At 40.3% G+C, this 25,766-nt stretch overlaps 2 protein-coding genes and 1 pseudogene across 25 annotated transcripts in view; all 3 read left to right on the top strand.

Moving 5' to 3' along the window:
• LOC137062084 (protocadherin gamma-A6-like) overlaps positions 1-25,766 on the top strand; it is a 127,806-nt gene that overhangs the window by 59,405 nt on the left and 42,635 nt on the right. For 2 of the 24 annotated variants that reach the window (XM_067432867.1, XM_067432864.1), the window contains exon 1: positions 4,944-7,492. The exons of 14 other annotated variants lie outside the window; for them this stretch is intronic. In XM_067432867.1, the coding sequence (XP_067288968.1) occupies positions 5,099-7,492 (2,394 nt within the window). In that variant the 5' untranslated portion in view covers positions 4,944-5,098. Of the gene's footprint in view, positions 1-1,024; positions 3,589-4,920; positions 7,493-12,176; positions 14,726-19,314; positions 21,855-25,766 lie in introns of those variants that run through there. 8 more of the 24 variants (XM_067432885.1, XM_067432878.1, XM_067432887.1 and 5 more) reach the window with 7 other exon arrangements.
• On the top strand, positions 8,978-11,726 carry LOC137063133 (protocadherin gamma-A11 pseudogene; annotated as a pseudogene).
• On the top strand, positions 14,743-17,766 carry LOC137063132 (protocadherin gamma-A5-like). Its single transcript, XM_067434209.1, has one exon. It carries the CDS (start codon positions 15,370-15,372, stop codon positions 17,764-17,766), a length of 2,397 nt encoding a protein of 798 aa, XP_067290310.1. The 5' UTR covers positions 14,743-15,369.

Raw genomic sequence — 25,766 nt, 5'->3', positions numbered from 1 at the left:
GAAATGTAGATTTCAATCAAGAAAAATAACTCCATCGACGGTCTCGGTTCGACAGAATCGGTAAGAGAGTTTTGGTTTGACCATTAGATGTTTGTTCGTTTAAACTGAAAAGACAATATAATGGCTAACAGCTTTTAAATAACTTTTATTTTATTTTACATAGACCATAAAACAAATGTAGATTTACTCAGAAAACTCATGAGTAACAGGCAATGTTAGTTATGGAAATTTACATTTTCTGAAATTAATAAACTAAATATAAATTAAATAATTATCACTTGGTCACTAAATACACGCATTAAATCACAAAACATATGTAAACACCGTCTTATTCTGCTATAAATATTAAAATGTGCATGACGACTGACTCGAGGAAGAGTGACTGTAAGTTTGCTACAAAGAAAAAAACTTTATTGAAGAAAACTGTCTGTCGGAATTGATAAGATAAAGCCCTTTTAAATTATTTTCTCATAAATGATGTGTTCTATAATGGTGTATGTGATGGCAAATCTCAAAGACATTACACAAGTGCTAAACTTCAGCACCACTTACTGGACAGCGCCAAAGGCAGTGGTTATCTATTTTTTTTACCTTTGGGTTTAGTCAAATCATTTTACAAGACATTATTATTATTATTATTATTATTATTATTATTATTATTATTATTATTATTTATTCATTAATTAAATTGCATTTTATACGTCTTATTTTATATATCAAATCCACTTACGATGCACTGCAGTTAACGGAAATTAAAACTGTTTGAATTTGTGACCCCTGATTTGAAGGCATTCATATTTTAAAGATCGAACAGACACATATTTTGTTTGTTTGTTTGTTTGTTTGTTTGTTTGTTTGTTTACCAGACTTTTAGTTTGACAAATAACTGGTGTCCTGCTCTTCTGTTATTTATCAGAAACCAATTGATGCAATTCTAAGTTAAGGCTCGCAGGGCCGCTGTTGATCAACGCAGCGAAGTCGCTCTATTTTTCTCAGACTTACCCTGAAAAAAACAGTGATGTCAGAGAAGAGCGAACGAAAGACCTGATGACTCGAACAATCATTTTGTCGGATGTTCTGTGAATAGATATCCTCATCGTACAGTAGATTGCATGCTGGTTCTTACTTTCACAAGTAACGTCGTTATTTTGTATTTAAACTGACCGATCTTCAGGATCTGCAGAACAAAGGGGGGAAATGGTCAGCTCTGTATTGTGGTTGGCTGCGGCGTTTTTTATGATTCTGTCTCGATGCTCGGTGAGAGGGCAGATCAGCTACTCCATTCCAGAAGAAATGGCAAAGGGGTCGATCGTCGGAAATATTTCCCAAGGTTTGGGTTTGGATTTAAAAAGACTGAAATCAGGGAAAGCGCGCATATTTGCCGGAGACCACACCGAGTTCGTCGGATTGAATAACGAGAGGGGGATTCTTCTCACCGAGGAGAAAATAGACCGCGAGGCTCTTTGTGCTAAAACTACTCCTTGCGCTTTACATCTTCAGTTGATCTTGGAAAATCCAATGGAATGGTACGATGTCACAGTGGAAATTACCGACATAAATGATAACGCTCCGAGTTTCCCAAAAGGTGAGATTACATTTGAAATAAGCGAGTCAGCTGTAACCGGAGCGAGATTCATGTTGGAAAACGCGATTGATCTGGATGTTGGATCTAATTGTCATCTAAGCTATTCACTTAAACCGACTGATAATTTTGTATTAAGCTTACAGAGTCAAACGGATGGCGACAGAAACATTGAGATGGTTTTACAAAAGGCTCTAGACCGTGAAAACAAAGATCAGTTATCGTTGTTGTTAACAGCGATGGATGGAGGAGAGCCTCAGTTGACCAGTACTGTGCGGATACATGTTACAGTGTTAGACAATAACGACAATCCTCCTGTTTTCAATCAAAGGGTGTACAAAGCCACCCTTGCTGAAAATACAGCCAAAGACACTGTTATCACGTCAGTCAGCGCGTCTGACGCAGATGAAGGTTCGAATGCAATTATAACGTACTACATGTCGGGCACAGGAGATGTAAATGAGTTATTCATGGTTGATGCGAGAAGCGGGGAAATAGCCTTAAAGGGCCCAGCTGACTTTGAAAAGGCAAAACGTTATCAAATAAACATACAAGCACGCGACCAAGGAGGACTGTCTGATTCGTGTAAAGTTATAATTGATCTGACTGATATAAATGATAACAAACCAACCATAAGCATCGTATCTATGTCAAATTCAATATCCGAGGAGTCTAGGCCTGGCATTGTTGTTGCAATGTTAAACGTAAATGATCTCGACTCCGGATTGAATGGTCAGGTTCAGTGCTACATAAATGACAATATTCCCTTTGCTATTGCATCGTCTAGCAGTTTCTTCAGCTTGCAAACAGAGCAGGAACTAGACAGAGAGAGAGAATCCGAGTACAATATCAGTGTAATATGTACTGATGAGGGAATGCCCGCGCTCTCCAGCAGGGTCTCTCTCCGTGTGCAGATATCAGATGTGAATGACAATGCTCCTGTCTTTGAGAAAACTAACTACGAGGCCTGTGTGATGGAGAATAACTCGCCTGGTCTCTCTATATTTTCAGTTAAAGCCAGTGATGCTGATTGGAATCAGAATGCTCGTGTTTCTTATATTCTAGAAGACAGCACTGTTAATGGAGTCTCTGTCTCATCATATGTGTCAGTGCAACCTGACAGCGGACTGATCACAGCTATGCGATCTTTTGACTTTGAGACACTGAAACATTTCCACTTCCGGGTAAAAGCGCAAGATGGAGGCTCTCCTCCGCTCAGTAGTAACGTGACAGTGAAAATTACTATCCAAGATCAGAATGACAACGCTCCTCAGGTTCTGTATCCAGTGCAGACTGGCGGTTCAGTGGTGGCTGAGATTGTGCCTCGTGCTGCAGATGTTGGATATCTCGTCACTAAAGTGGTGGCTGTTGATGTGGACTCTGGACAGAATGCCTGGCTCTCCTATAAACTACAGAAAGCTACAGACAGAGGGCTGTTTGAAGTGGGTTTACAGAATGGAGAAATAAGAACTGTGCGACAAGTGACTGATAAAGATGCTGTCAAACAGAAACTCACTGTTGTTGTGGAGGATAACGGACTGCCCTCTCGCTCAGCTGTGGTCTCCATTAACGTGGCTGTGGCTGACAGTTTTCCTGAAGTGCTGTCAGAGTTCACAGACTTTACGCATGAAAAACAATATAACGACAACCTGACTTTTTATTTAGTCCTCGCGCTGGCCGCTGTTTCTTTTCTATTCATCACTTGTGTGGTTGTGATAATATCAGTAAAGATCTACAGATGGAGACAATCTCGCTTCCTCTATCAGTCCAGTCTGCCTGTTATTCCGTACTATCCGCCGCATTACGCAGACACAGGAGTCACTGGAACTCTGCCGCACGGGTATAATTATGAAGTGTGTATGACGACTGACTCGAGGAAGAGTGACTGTAAGTTTGCTACACTCGGTGGACAGAGTGTTTTAGTGATGGACCCGAGTTTCACTGAGACGATGCAGCATACAATCAAGAAAAATAACTCCATCGACGGCCTCGGTTCGACAGAATCGGTAAGAAAGTTTTAGACCATTCGTTGTTTGTTCGTTTAAACTGAATATACAAGTAATATAACGGCTAAAAGCTTTTAAAAAATGTTTTCTTTAGTTTAAAGTAGACCATACAGGAATATAGACTAGAGAACTCATGAGTAACAGGCGGTGCGTTAGTAATGGAAATGTAGATTTTCTGAAACCAATAAACAAAATATAAATAAATAATAATCACCGAGTCACTAAAATACCTGTATTATATCACAACAATTAAGTAAGCACCGCTTTGTATATTCCCTGCAGACACGCCACAGCATGCCCATCTTAATACGATTAACGCTGTCAAGTTATTACATTTAGAACAACACCTCGTTATTGTGTAAAGTAAAACAAAATGCACTTTATCTGCCATGGTACAAACACAAGAGAGTGATCTCAACGCCAATACATTTCCAAATCAGCGTGGCGCATGTTCTATACACAAATGAGTCATTTCACGTATGTTTTTGATAATTATTATATCATTGTCTTCTTATTTCTAATACCTGTATCTTGCAGATGTTGGAAAATCTGGAATATGTGTTTGTTTCTCACTGTGTTGCTCATTGTTTCGTCTTGCTAAAATCATCTAAAATTGTATCAAACAGTATAGACGATAAGACATAACTTCCACGGATGCTGTAGACTTGAGCATTCGTCGATTTGAGGACGAATTGGGGCTATCCACAATGATTTTGCAATTTAATCCTGCAAATTGTTGGAAACGGTGTCTGTAGGCCTATATCAGAATTCGATGAGTTTTCTGTGCGCAGTCAGGGGGTCTCAAACTGGTAACCAGAGGTGTTACTGAGACTACTTCATCGCGCTAAATGGAGAAAAAATACTTAAAGATGAAGCTTCCCAGCAGTGTGGTATTTGTGTTGTGTGCTATACAAAAATGTAAAAGCTTGTTCAAGAAAATCATCAGGAATTACTTCATAAAAACGCAAGGGAATTTGACCGCTTTCAGCACCACTTTTGTTGAACAGCTCATCTTTGGGAAAAGATCTAGACTGCTAAAGAGAGGACTGTGGTCTTCATTCTGTGCTGTTCCTCTGTTTTATCATTTTATTAATTTCACCGTTGCCTCAATACTGGTTTATTCTTCAGATTTTATTTTATACTTCCGACATATGTGTGCTTTATTTAATCCGCGGGAATTTTCAATAACTTGTTTATGCAGTGTGATATTCTTCTAAAAAATAATACATTTGCTATGCAATTCTCAATTTACACTCAGAGGGCCGCTGTTCGTCGACAAACCGCGGAGAAACTGTATTTTACAGATCCACCCACAGCATCATCTCATAATATAAGAGAGAAAGGAAGAAAAGCTGCCCTCAGAAATTATTCGCTTGCACGGCTTTTCTATACAACACCCGTTGTTGTGTACACGGATAAACTAGGCGAATGTGCGTGGTATAATATATACTTTAAAGGGTTGACTGGTAGATTATTGTGTCGTAACTCGATCATCAGTGCAGTCGAGACAATGCCTGATGCAATGATACGGCACTCGGTGCTGTTTTTGACGCTTCTGATTCACATCGCCCGAGGACAGGTCAGTTACTCCATTCCGGAAGAAATGACAAAAGGATCGATGGTGGGAAACATTGCGCAGGATTTAGGCTTGGATTTACAGCGTCTGAAATCAGGGAAAGCGCGACTGTTCACAAAAGACAGCACGGAATACATCGAGCTGAACAGAAACACGGGATTGCTGCTCATCAGAGAGAAAATGGATCGCGAGTCTCTTTGTGCTAAAACAACCCCGTGTGCTCTGCATCTTCAAATGATTTTGGACAACCCGATGGAATTATACACCATTACAATCGAAATCACAGATATAAACGATAACGCTCCCAGTTTTGAGAAAAGGGACTTTAGATTTGAGATCAGCGAATCGGCGGTGGTGGGTGCTGGTTTTATGCTCGGGGGAGCTTTCGATCCGGATGTAGGAACAAATGGGCTCCAGAGTTACTCGCTGAAACCGACTGATAAATTCCGGCTTGAGCTGCACATCCAAGAAGATGGTAGTAAACACGTCGAGATGATTTTACAAAGACCACTTGATAGAGAAACGCAAAGCTCGTTTACTTTGTTGTTAGAAGCGTTTGATGGAGGCGATCCAGTGCTCTCTGGCACTGTTCAGATACACATTAATGTGTTAGACAATAATGATAACGCTCCTGTCTTTACACAAAGGGTATATAAAACCACCATAACAGAAAACGCACTGAAGGGCACTATATTAACAGTGAGCGCGTCTGACGCAGATGAAGGCTCTAACAGTGTAGTGACGTACTACATATCTGACACAATTAAGAAAAATATAGCCGACATGTTTCTTGTTAACGAACAAACTGGTGAACTAATATTAAATGGTCAAGTTGATTATGAAAAAGTGAGTCATTATGAGCTTAATATTCAGGCGAAAGATCAAGGAGGACTCTCTAACGCATGTAAAGTCATTATTGATGTGCTGGATATTAATGATAATTCACCTATAATTCAAATCCTGTCGAGTTCTCATTCAGTAACTGAAGGGTCCAAGTCTGGTACTGTTGTTGCAATGCTAAATGTTGATGATCTTGATTCAGGAGTAAATGGTCAGGTTCAGTGCTTCATAAGTGAGGATATTCCCTTTGCCATTTCATCTCAGTCTAGCAGTTTCTTCAGCGTGCAAACAGAGCAGGAACTGGACAGAGAGAGAGAATCTGAGTACAATATCAGTGTAATATGTACTGATGAGGGAATGCCCGCGCTCTCCAGCAGGGTCTCTCTCCGTGTGCAGATATCAGATGTGAATGACAATGCTCCTGTCTTTGAGAAAACTCACTATGAGGCCTGTGTGATGGAGAATAACTCACCTGGTCTCTCTATATTTTCAGTTAAAGCCAGTGATGCTGATTGGAATCAGAATGCTCGTGTTTCTTATATTCTAGAAGACAGCACTGTTAATGGAGTCTCTGTCTCATCATATGTGTCAGTGCAACCTGACAGCGGACTGATCACAGCTATGCGATCTTTTGACTTTGAGACACTGAAACATTTCCACTTCCGGGTAAAAGCGCAAGATGGAGGCTCTCCTCCGCTCAGTAGTAACGTGACAGTGAAAATTACTATTCAAGATCAGAATGACAACGCTCCTCAGGTTCTGTATCCAGTGCAGACTGGCGGTTCAGTGGTGGCTGAGATTGTGCCTCGTGCTGCAGATGTTGGATATCTCGTCACTAAAGTGGTGGCTGTTGATGTGGACTCTGGACAGAATGCCTGGCTCTCCTATAAACTACAGAAAGCTACAGACAGAGCGCTGTTTGAAGTGGGTTTACAGAATGGAGAAATAAGAACTGTGCGACAAGTGACTGATAAAGATGCTGTCAAACAGAAACTCACTGTTGTTGTGGAGGATAACGGACAGCCCTCTCGCTCAGCTGTGGTCTCCATTAACGTGGCTGTGGCTGACAGTTTTCCTGAAGTGCTGTCAGAGTTCACAGACTTTACGCATGAAAAACAATATAACGACAACCTGACTTTTTATTTAGTCCTCGCGCTGGCCGCTGTTTCTTTCCTATTCATCACTTGTGTGGTTGTGATAATATCAGTAAAGATATACAGATGGAGACAATCTCGCTTCCTCTATCAGTCCAGTCTGCCTGTTATTCCGTACTATCCGCCGCATTACGCAGACACAGGAGTCACTGGAACTCTGCCGCACGGGTATAATTATGAAGTGTGTATGACGACTGACTCGAGGAAGAGTGACTGTAAGTTTGCTACACTCGGTGGACAGAGTGTTTTAGTGATGGACCCGAGTTTCACTGAGACGATGCAGCATACAATCAAGAAAAATAACTCCATCGACGGCCTCGGTTCGACTGAATCGGTAAGAACGTTTTGGTTAGACAATTATTGTTATTTTTTATTTTAACTGAAAATGTAATACAAGGCAAACCAAGTAGACATAAACACATAAACATGATAAGAACACTAAAGAAAGTGCAAGGTGTCCGAAATTAATAACCTGAATGTTAATGAAATCAGTAATCAGTCAATGAATCTCTCAAACACCGGCATACTCTTGACTATTGAACATAATATTACCTATATTCATCCTCATTGTCTATTATGAAAATACACACACTGAATAATCACAACATGCCCACCTTATATATTTAACTGATCAATAACCTTTAATTCTCACCATCGTCACGCCAACATAACCTACACCCTTAAACCTGAACTTGAACAGATACGAACACGTACGAATGAGAACATAAGAATATATTTGGCTCAAATGTGCAAAAACATTATGGATTATCATGAGATTGGCAAGGTATTCCAGCATTCTCTGAATCAATCTTCCCATACTTGTACAAAACTTTCCACACGCTGGAAATAAATCTTTTTTGTTTATTGCTTGCCTAGGTGACAGTTTTCTAGACTGTCAGACAATAGTCAAGAAGGTTGTTTAACTGCCATGGGTGCTGTTATATTTATATGCTTGCTTGACAAAGAACTGGAAAGCGCGTCTATAATTGTTCTGTTGTGCAATGTGCGTGACAACTGATGTGAGAAAGTGTGGCGGTACACATGTTAACTTTGTGGAAGATAGAGATTAGACTCCGTTTTATTGGGATCATGTAATTTATTATTTTAAATTGTTAAAATTGTTGTATGATTCTTAGCTAAACGTATGCCAGAAAAGAGTGACTCTGTGATTTTCTACATTGTCTATACTAGGGGTGTAACGATTCGGTTAACAACGATTCGATTCCTATCACGATTTAAGGTTGTTGATATGATATGATTCATAGGTGGACGATATTGGTTCATTTAGAACGATATGATCCGAAACGATTCAGTGACTTGAAATCAATTCAGTAACTTTTTAGCCAAACATTTAAATCAGTGTGAAAGTTTTATTTCAACCGAATCGAATAGTTGTTAAAACGAATCGTTACACCCCTAGTCTATACTCATTCTTTAGAATGTTTTGGTCGTGGACAGACGTAACTGAAATTATGCATCGTGGGAAGCAAAAGAAGAAATAATACACTTAAAAAATGGCCTACATATTTTAGATGTGTATATGTAGACAACATGTTAAGATTTGTTCAAGTGAATTATCGGGGGGGAAACGCAAGGGAACTTTGAGACCGTTCAGCACCACTCGTGTTGAACAGCGCCTCGTTGGATGAAGAGCTACGTTAGTCTTTTATTGCGTTTTGCTTACCTCAGACATTATAATTTTGCTTAAATTTTGACTGTCACATACAAATTTCACTTATAATGTAAGTGATAGTGTCCTGATCAACCTGTCCTGGACCGAAGTATGGCATTCTATATACTATTTGCAGTGTGATTTAGGCCTAAATAATATTCATTGATAAAATGCGTCTTAGCTGTAAGGTCATAACTTTGATATGATTGATATGCAGTTCCCTATTTACACTCAGAGGGCCGCTGTTCGTCGACAAACCGCGGAGAAACAATATTTCACAGATCCACCCACAGCATCATCACATTATACCACGGGGGAGAAAAGACAGTAAAGCTGCCACCTCATATTTCCTCCACGAATCTCCTATTCATCTTTCGTCGTCGTGTTCGGAGTTAATGTCTGCATTTGTAATTCCCTGTATTTAAAGGATACACGGATTGATTGGTGTATTTTTAAAACCACCAGTGCAGTCGAGACAATGCCTGATGCAATGATACGGCACTCGGTGCTGTTTTTGACGCTTCTGATTCACATCGCCCGAGGACAGGTCAGTTACTCCATTCCGGAAGAAATGACAAAAGGATCGACGGTGGGAAACATTGCGCAGGATTTAGGCTTGGATTTACAACGACTGAAATCAGGGAAAGCGCGACTGTTCACAAAAGACAGCACGGAATACATCGAGCTGAACAGAAACACGGGATTGCTGCTCATCAGAGAGAAAATGGATCGCGAGTCTCTTTGTGCTAAAACAACCCCGTGTGCTCTGCATCTTCAAATGATTTTGGACAACCCGATGGAATTATACACGATTACAATCGAAATCACAGATATAAACGATAACGCTCCCAGTTTTCAGAAAAGGGACTTTAGATTTGAGATCAGCGAATCGGCGGTGGTGGGTGCTGGTTTTATGCTCGGAAGAGCTTTCGATCCGGATGTAGGAACAAATGGGCTCCAGAGTTACTCGCTGAAACCGACTGATAAATTCCGGCTTGAGCTGCACAATCAGGCAGATGGTAGTAAACACGTCGAGATGATTTTACAAAGACCACTTGATAGAGAAACGCAAAGCTCGTTTACTTTGTTGTTAGAAGCGTTTGATGGAGGTGATCCAGTGCTCTCTGGCACTGTTCAGATACACATTAATGTATTAGATATTAATGATAACGCTCCTGTCTTTACACAAAGGGTATATAAAACCACAATAACAGAAAACGCACTGAAGGGCACTATATTAACAGTCGTGAGCGCGTCTGATGCAGATGAAGGCTCTAACAGTGTAGTGACGTACTACATATCTGACACAATGGACAGTAATGTGGCCGACATGTTTCTTGTTAACGAGCAAACTGGTGAAGTAATATTAAATGGTCAAGTTGATTATGAAAAAGTGAGTCATTATGAGCTTAATATTCAGGCAAGAGATCAAGGAGGACTCTCTAACGCATGTAAAGTCATTATTGATGTGCTGGATATTAATGATAATTCACCTATAATTCAAATCCTGTCGAGTTCTCATTCAGTAACTGAAGGGTCCAAGTCTGGTACTGTTGTTGCAATGCTAAATGTTGATGATCTTGATTCAGGAGTAAATGGTCAGGTTCAGTGCTTCATAAGTGAGGATATTCCCTTTGCCATTTCATCTCAGTCTAGCAGTTTCTTCAGCGTGCAAACAGAGCAGGAACTGGACAGAGAGAGAGAATCTGAGTACAATATCAGTGTAATATGTACTGATGAGGGAATGCCCGCGCTCTCCAGCAGGGTCTCTCTCCGTGTGCAGATATCAGATGTGAATGACAATGCTCCTGTCTTTGAGAAAACTCACTATGAGGCCTGTGTGATGGAGAATAACTCACCTGGTCTCTCTATATTTTCAGTTAAAGCCAGTGATGCTGATTGGAATCAGAATGCTCGTGTTTCTTATATTCTAGAAGACAGCACTGTTAATGGAGTCTCTGTCTCATCATATGTGTCAGTGCAACCTGACAGCGGACTGATCACAGCTATGCGATCTTTTGACTTTGAGACACTGAAACATTTCCACTTCCGGGTAAAAGCGCAAGATGGAGGCTCTCCTCCGCTCAGTAGTAACGTGACAGTGAAAATTACTATCCAAGATCAGAATGACAACCCTCCTCAGGTTCTGTATCCAGTGCAGACTGGCGGTTCAGTGGTGGCTGAGATTGTGCCTCGTGCTGCAGATGTTGGATATCTCGTCACTAAAGTGGTGGCTGTTGATGTGGACTCTGGACAGAATGCCTGGCTCTCCTATAAACTACAAAAAGCTACAGACAGAGCGCTGTTTGAAGTGGGTTTACAGAATGGAGAAATAAGAACTGTGCGACAAGTGACTGATAAAGATGCTGTCAAACAGAAACTCACTGTTGTTGTGGAGGATAACGGACAGCCCTCTCGCTCAGCTGTGGTCTCCATTAACGTGGCTGTGGCTGACAGTTTTCCTGAAGTGCTGTCAGAGTTCACAGACTTTACGCATGAAAAACAATATAACGACAACCTGACTTTTTATTTAGTCCTCGCGCTGGCCGCTGTTTCTTTCCTATTCATCACTTGTGTGGTTGTGATAATATCAGTAAAGATCTACAGATGGAGACAATCTCGCTTCCTCTATCAGTCCAGTCTGCCTGTTATTCCGTACTATCCGCCGCATTACGCAGACACAGGAGTCACTGGAACTCTGCCGCACGGGTATAATTATGAAGTGTGTATGACGACTGACTCGAGGAAGAGTGACTGTAAGTTTGCTACACTCGGTGGACAGAGTGTTTTAGTGATGGACCCGAGTTTCACTGAGACGATGCAGCAAACAATCAAGAAAAATAACGATTTGGAAAGTGAATCTTCGACATCGGTAAGAAAAATGCTTTATACTTAAAAAAAAAAAAAAAAACAGAATCAAAATGTTCATTATTTTTTATGAAAGTTATGTCAAATGTTAATTTAAATCAATATTGAGAAAACAAATATTTGTTGTACACTAAAATGTCCATTTAGGCTTCTTTCAGCACCACATATTGGACAGCGGCTTTATGTAGTCACGCAATACAATAGTCACATGGTTTCCTTCCATTAACTAAAACAAAAACATGTATCTTAAATAACTTGATTTTTAATAACATTAATGCCTCTATTCTTGTTTTTTTTCACAATCATTTGAAAAAAATAAAAACTCTTGCATGGGATAAATGTAGTTTTGCTGTGGTTTTATTTGTAGTGCTTGGTTTGGGCTCACAGGGCCGCTGTTTGTCAATGTAACATACTAACTGTGTGTTTTTTAAACCCAGCCCCGTCATCCCATATTCACAGTGAGAGAGGAAAAGGGTGAAGCTTTGAATCGTTTATTATTTCCGAGGGTCTTGAAACAAACGCGACATATTTCACTTTGTCCGATTTATGGGATTTGCATTCACCGTCGTTTCTTTATAATACAGCTCTTGGAAATCGTTAGGATCGTTTTTATGGTCTGTTGGTGTTATCGAGAAAATGCCTGGTGTCGTGATGTGGTACTCGGTATTGTTTTCCTTCATCCTGCTTCATTCGGCACGCGGACAGGTCAGTTACTCCATTCCGGAAGAAATGGCTAAAGGTTCCACTGTGGGAAACATCGCGCAGGATTTGGGCTTGGATTTACAGCGTCTGAGGTTAGGAAAAGCGCGCATATATACAGGGGACAGTACTGAATACATTGGCCTCAATAAAGACACTGGCTCGCTGCTCGTCAGAGAGAAAATGGATCGCGAGTCTCTTTGTGCAAAAACGACCCCGTGTGCTTTGCACCTTCAGCTGATTTTGGAAAACCCGATGGAATTATACACGATTACGGTTGAAATCACGGATATAAACGATAATCCACCCACTTTCGAGAAAAAGCTAATTCATTTTGAGATAAGCGAGTCGGCTGTACCGGGAGCGAGATTTATGCTGGAGGGAGCCGTGGACGCGGATGTAGGAGTGAATGGTCTTCAGAGCTATTCTCTTAAACCAACTGATAATTTTATCCTTGAGCTGATCAGTCAAGCAGGCGGAGATAAAAACGTCGAGATGGTTTTGCAAAGACCTCTTGATAGAGAAAAGAAAGGAGTGGTTACGTTATTGCTAACCGCCATTGACGGCGGTGATCCGCAGTTGTCTGGCACTGTTCAAATAGATGTTACTGTATTAGACGTTAATGATAATGCTCCCGTATTTACGCAAAAGGAATATAAAGCCACACTGACTGAAAATGCAGCAAAGGGATTTAAATTGACCACAGTCAGTGCTACTGACGCAGACGAGGGATCTAATGGTCAGGTGACGTATTACATTGCAAGTAAAGAAGATATTGTGCGAAAAATGTTCATTATTGATCAGCACAGTGGCGAGGTCACCTTAAATGGCCTCGTCGACTTTGAAAAAGCAAGTCACTATCAGATTAATATCCAGGCTAAAGATCAAGGTGGGCTTTCTGATTCCTGTAAGCTGATTATTGATGTGCTGGACATTAATGATAATAAACCAGTGATAAACTTACTCTCTATGTCAAACTCGGTGTCTGAGGACTCCACACCCGGCACAGTAGTTGCTATGATGAAAGTAAATGATGCAGACTCTGGTGTGAACGGCCAGATTCACTGCAGCATAAATGACAATATTCCATTCGCTCTTACATCTTCATCTAGTAATTTCATCAGTCTGCGTATAGAGCAGCAGCTGGACAGAGAAAAAGATGCTGAATATAATATCAGTGTCACGTGCTCTGATCAGGGGGTGCCCGCGCTCTCCAGCAGCGCCTCTCTGTCTTTACAGATATCAGATGTGAATGACAATGCTCCTGTCTTTGAGAAAACTAACTATGAGGCCTGTGTGATGGAGAATAACTCACCTGGTCTCTCTATATTTTCAGTTAAAGCCAGCGATGCTGATTGGAATCAGAATGCTCGTGTTTCTTATATTCTAGAAGACAGCACTGTTAATGGAGTCTCTGTCTCATCATATGTGTCAGTGCAACCTGACAGCGGACTGATCACAGCTATGCGATCTTTTGACTTTGAGACACTGAAGCATTTCCACTTCCGGGTAAAAGCGCAAGATGGAGGCTCTCCTCCGCTCAGTAGTAACGTGACAGTGAAAATTACTATCCAAGATCAGAATGACAACGCTCCTCAGGTTCTGTATCCAGTGCAGACTGGCGGTTCAGTGGTGGCTGAGATTGTGCCTCGTGCTGCAGATGTTGGATATCTCGTCACTAAAGTGGTGGCTGTTGATGTGGACTCTGGACAGAATGCCTGGCTCTCCTATAAACTACAGAAAGCTACAGACAGAGCGCTGTTTGAAGTGGGTTTACAGAATGGAGAAATAAGAACTGTGCGACAAGTGACTGATAAAGATGCTGTCAAACAGAAACTCACTGTTGTTGTGGAGGATAACGGACAGCCCTCTCGCTCAGCTGTGGTCTCCATTAACGTGGCTGTGGCTGACAGTTTTCCTGAAGTGCTGTCAGAGTTCACAGACTTTACGCATGAAAAACAATATAACGACAACCTGACTTTTTATTTAGTCCTCGCGCTGGCCGCTGTTTCTTTCCTATTCATCACTTGTGTGGTTGTGATAATATCTGTAAAGATCTACAGATGGAGACAATCTCGCTTCCTCTATCAGTCCAGTCTGCCTGTTATTCCGTACTATCCGCCGCATTACGCAGACACAGGAGTCACTGGAACTCTGCCGCACGGGTATAATTATGAAGTGTGTATGACGACTGACTCGAGGAAGAGTGACTGTAAGTTTGCTACACTCGGTGGACAGAGTGTTTTAGTGATGGACCCGAGTTTCACTGAGACGATGCAGCATACAATCAAGAAAAATAACGATTTGGAAAGTGAATCTTCGACATCGGTAAGAAAAATGCTTTTTACTTAAAAAACAAAACAAAAAAATAAACAAACAGAATCAAAATGATCATCATTTTTAATGAAAGTTATGTCAAATGTTTATTTAAATCAATATTGAGAAAACAAATATTTGTTGTACACTAAAATGTCCATTTAGGCTTCTTTCAGCACCACATATTGGACAGCGGCTTTATGTAGTCACGCAATACAATACAGTCACATGGTTTCCTTCCATTAACTAAAACAAAAACATTTATCTTAAATAACTTGATTTTTAATGACACTAATGCCTCTATTCTTGTTTTTTTCACAATCATTTGAAGAAAGAAAAAAACTCTTGCATGGGATAAATGTAGTTTTGCTGTGGTTTTATTTGTAGTGCTTGGTTTGGGCTCACAGGGCCGCTGTTTGTCAATGTAACACACTAACTGTGTGTTTTTTAAACCCAGCCCCGTCATCCCATATTCACAGTGAGAGAGGAAAAGGGTGAAGCTTTGAATCGTTTATTATTTCCGAGGGTCTTAAAACAAACGCGACATATTTCACTTTGTCCGATTTATGGGATTTGCATTCACCGTCGTTTCTTTATAATACAGCACTTGGAAATCGTTAGGATCGTTTTTATGGTCTGTTGGTGTTATCGAGAAAATGCCTGGTGTCGTGATGTGGTACTCGGTATTGTTTTCCTTCATCCTGCTTCATTCGGCACGCGGACAGGTCAGTTACTCCATTCCGGAAGAAATGGCTAAAGGTTCCACTGTGGGAAACATCGCGCAGGATTTGGGCTTGGATTTACAGCGACTGAGGTTAGGAAAAGCGCGCATATATACAGGGGACAGTACTGAATACATTGGCCTCAATAAAGACACTGGCTCGCTGCTCGTCAGAGAGAAAATGGATCGCGAGTCTCTTTGTGCAAAAACGACCCCGTGTGCTTTGCACCTTCAGCTGATTTTGGAAAACCCGATGGAATTATACACGATCACTGTTGAAATCACGGATATAAACGATAATCCACCCACTTTCGAGAAAAAGCGAATTCATTTTGAGATAAGCGAGTCGGCTGTACCGGGCGCGAGATTTATGCTGGAGGGAGCCGTGGACGCGGATGTAGGAGTGAATGGTCTTCAAAGCTATTCTCTTAAACCAACTGATCATTTTATCCTTGAACTGATCAGTCAAGCAGGCCGTGATAAAAAAGTTGAAATGGTTTTGCAAAGACCTCTTGATAGAGAAAAGAAAGGAGTGGTTACGTTATTACTAACCGCCATTGACGGCGGTGATCCGCAGTTGTCTGGCACTGTTCAAATAGATGTTACTGTATTAGACGTTAATGATAATGCTCCCGTATTTACGCAAAAGGAATATAAAGCCACACTGACTGAAAATGCAGCAAATGGATTTAAATTGACCACAGTCAGTGCTACTGACGCAGACGAGGGATCTAATGGTCAGGTGACGTATTACATTGCAAGTAAAGAAGATATTGTGCGAAAAATGTTCATTATTGATCAGCACAGTGGCGAGGTCACCTTAAATGGCCTCGTCGACTTTGAAAAAGCAAGTCACTACATAATTGATATCCAGGCTAAAGATCAAGGTGGGCTTTCTGATTCCTGTAAGCTGATTATTGATGTGCTGGACATTAATGATAATAAACCAGTGATAAACTTACTCTCTATGTCAAACTCGGTGTCTGAGGACTCCACACCCGGCACAGTTGTTGCTATGATGAAAGTAAATGATGCAGACTCTGGTGTGAACGGCCAGATTCACTGCAGCATAAATGACAATATTCCATTCGCTCTTACATCTTCATCTAGTAATTTCATCAGTCTGCGTATAGAGCAGCAGCTGGACAGAGAAAAAGATGCTGAATATAATATCAGTGTCACGTGCTCTGATCAGGGGGTGCCCGCGCTCTCCAGCAGCGCCTCTCTGTCTTTACAGATATCAGATGTGAATGACAATGCTCCTGTCTTTGAGAAAACTAACTATGAGGCCTGTGTGATGGAGAATAACTCACCTGGTCTCTCTATATTTTCAGTTAAAGCCAGTGATACTGATTGGAATCAGAATGCTCGTGTTTCTTATATTCTAGAAGACAGCACTGTTAATGGAGTCTCTGTCTCATCATATGTGTCAGTGCAACCTGACAGCGGACTGATCACAGCTATGCGATCTTTTGACTTTGAGACACTGAAACATTTCCACTTCCGGGTAAAAGCGCAAGATGGAGGCTCTCCTCCGCTCAGTAGTAACGTGACAGTGAAAGTTACTATTCAAGATCAGAATGACAACGCTCCTCAGGTTCTGTATCCAGTGCAGACTGGCGGTTCAGTGGTGGCTGAGATTGTGCCTCGTGCTGCAGATGTTGGATATCTCGTCACTAAAGTGGTGGCTGTTGATGTGGACTCTGGACAGAATGCCTGGCTCTCCTATAAACTACAGAAAGCTACAGACAGAGCGCTGTTTGAAGTGGGTTTACAGAATGGAGAAATAAGAACTGTGCGACAAGTGACTGATAAAGATGCTGTCAAACAGAAACTCACTGTTGTTGTGGAGGATAACGGACAGCCTTCTCGCTCAGCTGTGGTCTCCATTAACGTGGCTGTGGCTGACAGTTTTCCTGAAGTGCTGTCAGAGTTCACAGACTTTACGCATGAAAAACAATATAACGACAACCTGACTTTTTATTTAGTGTTGGCTCTTGCTGTGGTCTCTCTGCTCTTCATAGTCTCGATTATTTCAATCATCTCAGTGAAAATCTACAGATGGAGGCAGAATAAGTTATTTTTTAAATCAGGGGCAAATCTACCTGTAATTCCATATTACCCTCCAGTCTACGCTGACGGCACATTACAGCATGTGTATAATTATGAAATGTGCGGGACCACCGATTCAAGGATGAGTGACATGAAGTTTGTCAGGCCGTACAGTCAGAACACACTGGTGAGCCAGAGTCGTTTGGGGACAGTTCAGAGAGAAAAGAAGGAGCAGGAGGGTGATGACCTGACTTTAGAGGTGAGACCCTTGTCTTGTTGAGACCCTTGTTTTTCTCCAATGGGGAAAAAAACTATAAAACTGTATTTTTATTGTGCTGTGTGTCTCAAACTTAAAATTTCTCCACGTTTATGTATTACAGATTATTGTTGTTTTTCTTCACATATCTAAATTAATTACTCAGAATTGGAGTAAAAATATTAAATAAATATATTAAATATAAAACATATTTTAAGTTGATATAAAGTTTGCACATGCATATTCACTCTCACAATTGTGTAAACTGTATCACGTATAAAGTGGCCCCAAAATGTGTTGGACATTTAAGCCATACTTCAAAATGTACTGTATATGCATTATATAACAAAATATCAAGAAAAGTGGCATTTACTTTAAAGTGACATAGCACAAACACACTTTTCAATGAAAACATTTGACAAAATATGACATACAAAACTTTTTTTTTTTTTTTATGTTTCAGAAAAGCTCTACTATCATTAACATCCACTGGTAAATCCATTGGGATTGTGTATCTATTGCATTGAAATTGAAACAAAAAGGGCCCCACTTTATATTAAGTGGCCTTAACTACTATGTACTTGCATCAAAAAATAAGTAAAATGTTCCTACTGTGCTCATATTGTATTGCAACACACTTTTGCTGATATTGAGGTGGGATACGGGTAAAGTTAGGGACAGTTGTGCCTGGCATGGGTAAGTTTAGGTCTAAGAGAAGTGTCAATAGTGTAATTATAATGTAACTACAGAAATGATTTACAGATAATTACATGCAGGTAATTTTAAAAATATAAGTACAATGTAAAAACATGTATGTAGACACAATACGTGCATTGCATCAAATGATTCATTTAAAAGGTTAAGGCCACCTCATATAAAGTGTGTCCAAAAAGGGTCTGATCGGCTTCCAAAAGAGTGTAAATACTTTTTGGGGCCAATATACACCATCTCATTTTGTGCAATCTTTGTAAGCCCAGTAGAATTAAATATAAAAAGTCATGTTACAGCCCTGTCTGACTCCTAAAGCCTTTTCTTTAACACGCAGGTGATGTTTAAATAGGTGTTCTATAGATGAAAATATGCTGAATCATGATACACCTTTTGGCATTTAATATGCATTATTTGTTCACCAATCAAATTGTAAACCAAACGTAAAAAGTTGATTTTGAACTAAATACTTTTTATACATAACCTTATAACTTTCACCGTCACCTCAGGAAGGTCATGGTCGTGTATAATAAGGATTTTACACCGGTTAAACTCAGATCTCTCTCCTAGTGTCCAATATTTTAGAGGTTCTCTGACCTGTGAAGCATTTGCCACAACCCCCTCTGTCCTTTAACATTTGGTTATTTTGCTTTGAGCCATGTTCCATAACCCAGCGCATAACTTATATATAGGTTATTTAACTCTTTTAAGTCATTGATTGTATTTTTGATTACGTGACAATTATGTAGTGCTGCATTTTGGACTCTAAGTGCCGCTGTTCAACCTCTGTAGCCTTTTTGGTGTGTGCTTGTATCCTTCCATTTAACAAAACCCGAAGCAAAGGCACAATTCAGAGCATCAACAACTAACACTGGATGATGATACAGTACAGACCACCAAATCGAGTTCAAACTGGTCTCCGGATTCGACGCAGTTTGCTGGAAACATATAACTAATCGCACATTTTGCTATTTTGAATGCTTCTGCTCGATCTTCGTTGATCAAAAATGGAGTCTGGAGGAAAAGGCTGGTTACATGGGTCGCTGTTCTTCTATACAGTGTGCGCGTTGGCTTTATTTTCCTCTCGCGTGACCGGACAGATCCGTTATTCTATACCCGAGGAGATGCAGGTGGGCTCGTTTGTTGGAAACATCGCTTCGGACCTTGGGCTTGAGCCGAAGAGACTGATTTCAGGAAAAGCCCGTGTTTTCACCGCGGACAGCAGCGAGTACATTGGACTGGACAAGGAGAACGGGCATCTGGTTGTTAAGCATAAAATAGACAGAGAAGAGCTGTGTGGAGAGATATCAGCATGCAGTGTCAGTTTCGATGTCATATTTGATAGTCCGATGGAGCTTTATCGAGTTACCGTTGACATACAGGACATCAATGACAACAGCCCTGTCTTTCCGAAATCTAAAATTGAACAAGAAATCAGCGAATTAGCGGTTCTGGGTGCGCGCTTTCCTTTAGAGAGCGCGATAGATCCGGACGTGGGAGTGAACACGCTACAGAAATATACACTTCAGCCCACAGATCATTTTAAGCTACATATTCAGAATAGTGAGGATGGCAGTAAAAACGTCGAGATGGTTCTTCATTCCCCCCTAGATAGAGAAAAGAAAAAGCATCATGATCTGATTCTGACGGCTTTTGATGGTGGAAAACCACAAAGGTCTGCAACTGTGCAGATTAATATCATTGTTCTAGATGTCAATGACAATGCGCCTGTGTTTAGCCAGTCGTCTTATAAAACATCAGTTGTTGAAAATGCTCCTAAAAGCACGATCGTAACACAAGTCAGTGCGACCGATGCTGACGAGTCTAGTCACGGCATTCAGTATTATTTTGAGCACGCGACATCCGCGGTAAAAGCTTTGTTCTCCATTGACGCGAATTCTGGTGAGGTTAAAGTCATAGGTGATATAGATTATGAAAAACACAAGCAATTCAAAATCAAAGTCAAAGCTAAAGATCACGGAGGTTTGACTGACTCCAGTGAGATCATTATTGACGTCATCGACCTAAACGACAACACGCCCAAAATTACAATAATGTCTTTTTCCAGTGCAGTATCTGAAGACGCAGCACCTGGAACGGTTATAGCCATGATAAATGTCCAGGATCTGGATTCAGGTGACAATAGTAAGATTACGTGCTCTATTGATCTGAACTCTCCATTTAAAATCGTGTCCTCATTAACTAATTATTATAATCTGGTGACAGACTCAGAACTAGACAGGGAACAGACGGCAGAGTACAACATCACTGTAACTGCTGTAGACGGAGGGAACCCACCTCTTTCAAGTAAAGAGATTTTAAACCTTAAGATATCTGACGTAAATGATTTCGCACCTCAGTTTGAACAGGAATCATATAATGCATTTATAGCTGAGAATAACCCGCCATCTACAACTATTTTGACTGTTAAAGCAGAAGACATGGACTGGGGGCCAAATGCAAAGGTTTCATATTTTCTTTTAGATGGAGATTTGAACGGAGCACCTCTAGCATCTTACATTTCTATAAATTCGGAAACTGGAGTGATCTATGCAGAGAAATCATTTGATTATGAACAGCTGAAATCGTTCAAAATGCAAGTCAAAGCTCAAGATGGGGGCTCGCCACCTTTATCAAACCATGTGACTGTAAATATCATCATTAAAGATCAGAATGACAACGCTCCTCAGGTTCTGTATCCAGTGCAGACTGGCGGTTCAGTGGTGGCTGAGATTGTGCCTCGGGCTGCAGATGTTGGATATCTCGTCACTAAAGTGGTGGCTGTTGATGTGGACTCTGGACAGAATGCCTGGCTCTCCTATAAACTACAGAAAGCTACAGACAGAGCGCTGTTTGAAGTGGGTTTACAGAATGGAGAAATAAGAACTGTGCGACAAGTGACTGATAAAGATGCTGTCAAACAGAAACTCACTGTTGTTGTGGAGGATAACGGACAGCCCTCTCGCTCAGCTGTGGTCTCCATTAACGTGGCTGTGGCTGACAGTTTTCCTGAAGTGCTGTCAGAGTTCACAGACTTTACGCATGAAAAACAATATAACGACAACCTGACTTTTTATTTAGTGTTGGCTCTTGCTGTGGTCTCTCTGCTCTTCATAGTCTCGATTATTTCGATCATCTCAGTGAAAATCTACAGATGGAGGCAGAATAAGTTATTTTTTAAATCAGGGGCAAATCTACCTGTAATTCCATATTACCCTCCAGTCTACGCAGACGGCACATTACAGCATGTGTATAATTATGAAATGTGCGGGACCACCGATTCAAGGATGAGTGACATGAAGTTTGTCAGGCCGTACAGTCAGAACACACTGGTGAGCCAGAGTCGTTTGGGGACAGTTCAGAGAGAAAAGAAGGAGCAGGAGGGTGATGACCTGACTTTAGAGGTGAGACCCTCTCTCATAAGCGTTCATTGCAGCAGCAGGAGTTTGAAGCGTTAAGTGCTGTACTCTTAGTTTTTTAGTTGTGTTTGTATGTTGTTGTTGTTTTGTAGAGAAACTAAGTTATCCATTTTAAAAACCGTATATATATATATATATTAGTTCTGAGAAAGTGGACAACTTGTTCAGTCTCAAACTCATCACAATGCACAGTGAACTCGGTGTCCACCCACACAGAGCAAGCGAGAGTTCTGTTACTATGCCAAAGTCATGAATATCAAAAATGTATAGCAATATATACAGTACAGTTATACAGGTGCTGTTTTTAACACGCTTTGATTATTGAGTGATCTCGTTGGGACAAAACCCCAATACAGTTATACTTCTGTGTGATTTTGTCAGACAATTCTATGGTACATTTGTCCAGGCTTTATGGTGGATTTGCCATAAATATTGCTTCAATGCTTTTCCTTTTCCAAGTCATCTCTTATTCGCTTCCTTTATGGCTCAGTATATCAGGGCTTTGTAATACTGCAAATATTCTTCTGTTATTTTGTCATTATTATTGTTGCATTATCTTTAGTGTTGTGGCAGTGTTCAAATATTCTTCGTGTTTTCTTGAAGGTATTGTTTGATGCAAAATTTGGGTATTTTTTGACCATATGGTATATCAACTAAAATACAAAATCAAAATTGTCCTCATTTGCCCTTAGTACTGTTTATCAGATGCAGGCATACTATTCAAATTTATGATCGTACATCATAAACATCAATTTTGATGGGCTTTTCATGCAAACCTTGAAGATTGTAAATTAGTCAATGCACTAGCTACGTTGAATGAAGTGTTAAAGTAATAGTTCAAAATTAAAATGAAAATTCTGTCATTATTTATTCACCATCAACTTGTTCTGTGTGAGTTTCTTCTGATGAACACAAAATAATATATTTGTAACCAGACAGTTGATGGTCCCCATTGACTTCCATAGTAGGGGAAAAATTAATATGAAAATCAATGGGACCATCAACTGTCAGCTTACTGACATTCTTTAAAATATCTTCTTTTGTGTTCAGCAGAAGAAAGAAACTCACACAGGTTTGGAACAAGTTGATGGTGAATAAATGACAGAATTTCCATTTTAGGGTGAACTATTCCTTTAAAATACAGATAAGTACTTTTACATGATATAGTGTTTAGAATATAGTTGTACTTCTTTGATTTTCTTTCACTCTCTGTTAAATAAGTCTCTCTGTCCTCCAGTCCTGAATAGAAACCCTGCACAGTAAGCTTTTGTGCATTAAATAGACACATTCACCACACATTCTGTGTGTATAAGGAATTACAAAACCCTTTTCTATGCATGATATGCATGCATGCCCAAAAAGTCACAGAGAAGTAAATGAGTAAATAGTCTAGTTTTCTTCTGCTTTCTTCTTTGCTGTCAATACATTGTGTATTTGAGACATCCTGATTTTAAACCCTGGAAAATCTTTAGATTACAGCCCGGAAATTACTATATAAGTCAAATTCAGTTACAGCGTAACTTTCGGTAATGATAGTGTAACTATACAGTATGTACTTGTAGTTATAAGAGAACAATATGTAATGTTTGTGGAATAAAGGGGTAACTACGGTACCAGGGGGGGGGGAAAGCTGTAAAAATGCACTGATATGTACTTTGTAATTAAAAATAAAAAACGTTATGCTTTGTTACACTATTATTACAAAAAAAGATATGCAGTGTATGGTCTCGCTAAACATAAGATTGTTGCCTGTCATAATTACCCCTTTCTGTAATACATACAGTATAAATTATTTGTACATTTTTCTGGTAGTTACATCTTTATTGCCCAAACTTTATATATTGTTCCCTTATACCTACGCATACATAATTTAGAGGTACAAGGTATGCTGTATATATATTTTACTTGCACAGTACTTTACCGAAATCCCCCTTTTTAAAAGGGATAGTTCACTCAAAAGTGAAAATTAACCCATGATTTACTCGCCCTCAAGTCATGCTAGGTGTATATGACATTCTTTTTTTCAGACTAATACAATCAGTTATATTAAAAAATGTCCTGTCTCTGAAGCTTTATAATGGTGAATGGCTGTTTCTGTTTTGAAGTTCATAAAAGTGCATCCATCCATCATAAAAGTGTTCAACATGGCTCTGGGAGGTTAATAAAGGCCTACTGAAGTGAAGCGAAGCGTTAAATCTCTAAGTTTAAATCTCCTTACATCTCTAACTTCCGCTAACGGTGCCGTATGCACATTCACGAGAGACTGGCGTTCCAGCGTATGACGCAGGACGCTCCGGTGAGGATATACTAGTTCTCGCGAGAAGCAAGTTTTGTTTTGTTCTATCCTCTGCACTTCCGCGTTCGTCGCCAGAACTTACACTAAGCCTGATTCCAACGTCATACGCTGGAACCCTACATCGCTTCGCTTCAGAAGGCCTTTATTAACCTCCCGGAGCTGTGTGGATCACTTTAATGATGAATAGATGAACTTTTATGGACTTCAAAGCAGAAACTGCCATTCACTGCCATTATAAAGGTTGGAAGAGCCAGGACATTTTTTATATAACTTTGATTGTATTCGTCTGAAAGAAGAATGTCATATACACCTAGGATGACTTGAAGATGAGTAAATCATGGACTATTTTTACTTTTTGGGATAAACTATACCTTTAATCCACACACAGATTAATGCCAATACACCAAATGATGTTGATTGTGTTAGGACTGCAGTTGCTGAATGTCTAGCTGTGGAGTCTGCATTAAACTCTCACAGAAGCTAGGAGTGGCTTATCTGCAGTGTGTGTGTGTGTGTGCCAGATATCTGAAACATCATTCGGTATCAAATCTGTGTCAGCTGAAGCATTAATCCTGTCTCTAAGGTCCACTGCCCGTGCTCATAAATATTACATTTATATTCAGATAAAAAATTCTGATGTTTACAGTATGCCAAAAATGTTTGATTCCTCGACAGAAAACTGTAAAACACTGATTTTGGTCAAAATATCATAATTTCACGGTTTACATGCAATCACAAGCAATATATCATAAAAGAGTGAGCTAGCATAATCATTTTGTTTGTTATAGTGACCCCTATTCCCTTACACTAACATGGTGGCTTAACATTACCTGCATAGTGATCAGTGCAATTGTATTATAGCAAGTTTTACACCACATTAGAACCATAGGATCGTTGTGAGTAAAGCTCCGAGAGCAGATGCGATCTGTGGCGGTGTGTGTGAGGATGCTGACTCTCAGCCAGAGGGAAGGAGGGGCCGTTTCTCTCCGCAGTGAGATTCTTTGTCCTGCTTTTGCCTCCTCAATCCTTCTGTGCCTGTGTGTGCCTACCAGTGCCGGATGCAAAAGCTTGAAATTATATAGCACATTTCTTTATTTTCACAATTTAGTGTGCACATATTTCCAGGTCCTTACATGTCTCGTATAGATGTTTCTATGCAGCGCTTTAAACAAATCCCTCTTATTTATCTGCTTGCTTCTGTTTGCTCGGACAGCTTGAACACAACCCACTCCACCTACATACATGCATGTCCATATACTGAAGCTCTCCCCTAACACACATACTACTCCCTTGACAGCATGCATTTCTATGACAACAGACAGAGTCGGACCGTCCCACTTCATCTTTACAGGGGTGGGAGCCTGTCCATGTGTTTGTGGGGGATGGTGATGTTTTTATGGAGTCGGTCGTGTACACCCCCCCCCCCCCCCTTTCTGTCTCTTCCATGCTCCCTCTTGTGCTCAATAGCAGAGTATACCAATCTTAGTGTTATTATTCATTTACTTGTTTTCTTACATTTTAATACTGCACATTATTAGTGAAATAATTGATTGTGGGATTTGTTTTGATTGTATACTGCTCACGATCTGCTCTTTTAGCAG

The sequence above is a fragment of the Pseudorasbora parva genome, chromosome 23 (genome assembly GCF_024679245.1).
Source record: "Pseudorasbora parva isolate DD20220531a chromosome 23, ASM2467924v1, whole genome shotgun sequence".
Lineage (NCBI taxonomy): Eukaryota > Metazoa > Chordata > Actinopteri > Cypriniformes > Gobionidae > Pseudorasbora > Pseudorasbora parva.
This window is presented reverse-complemented; position numbering and strand designations above follow the sequence as displayed.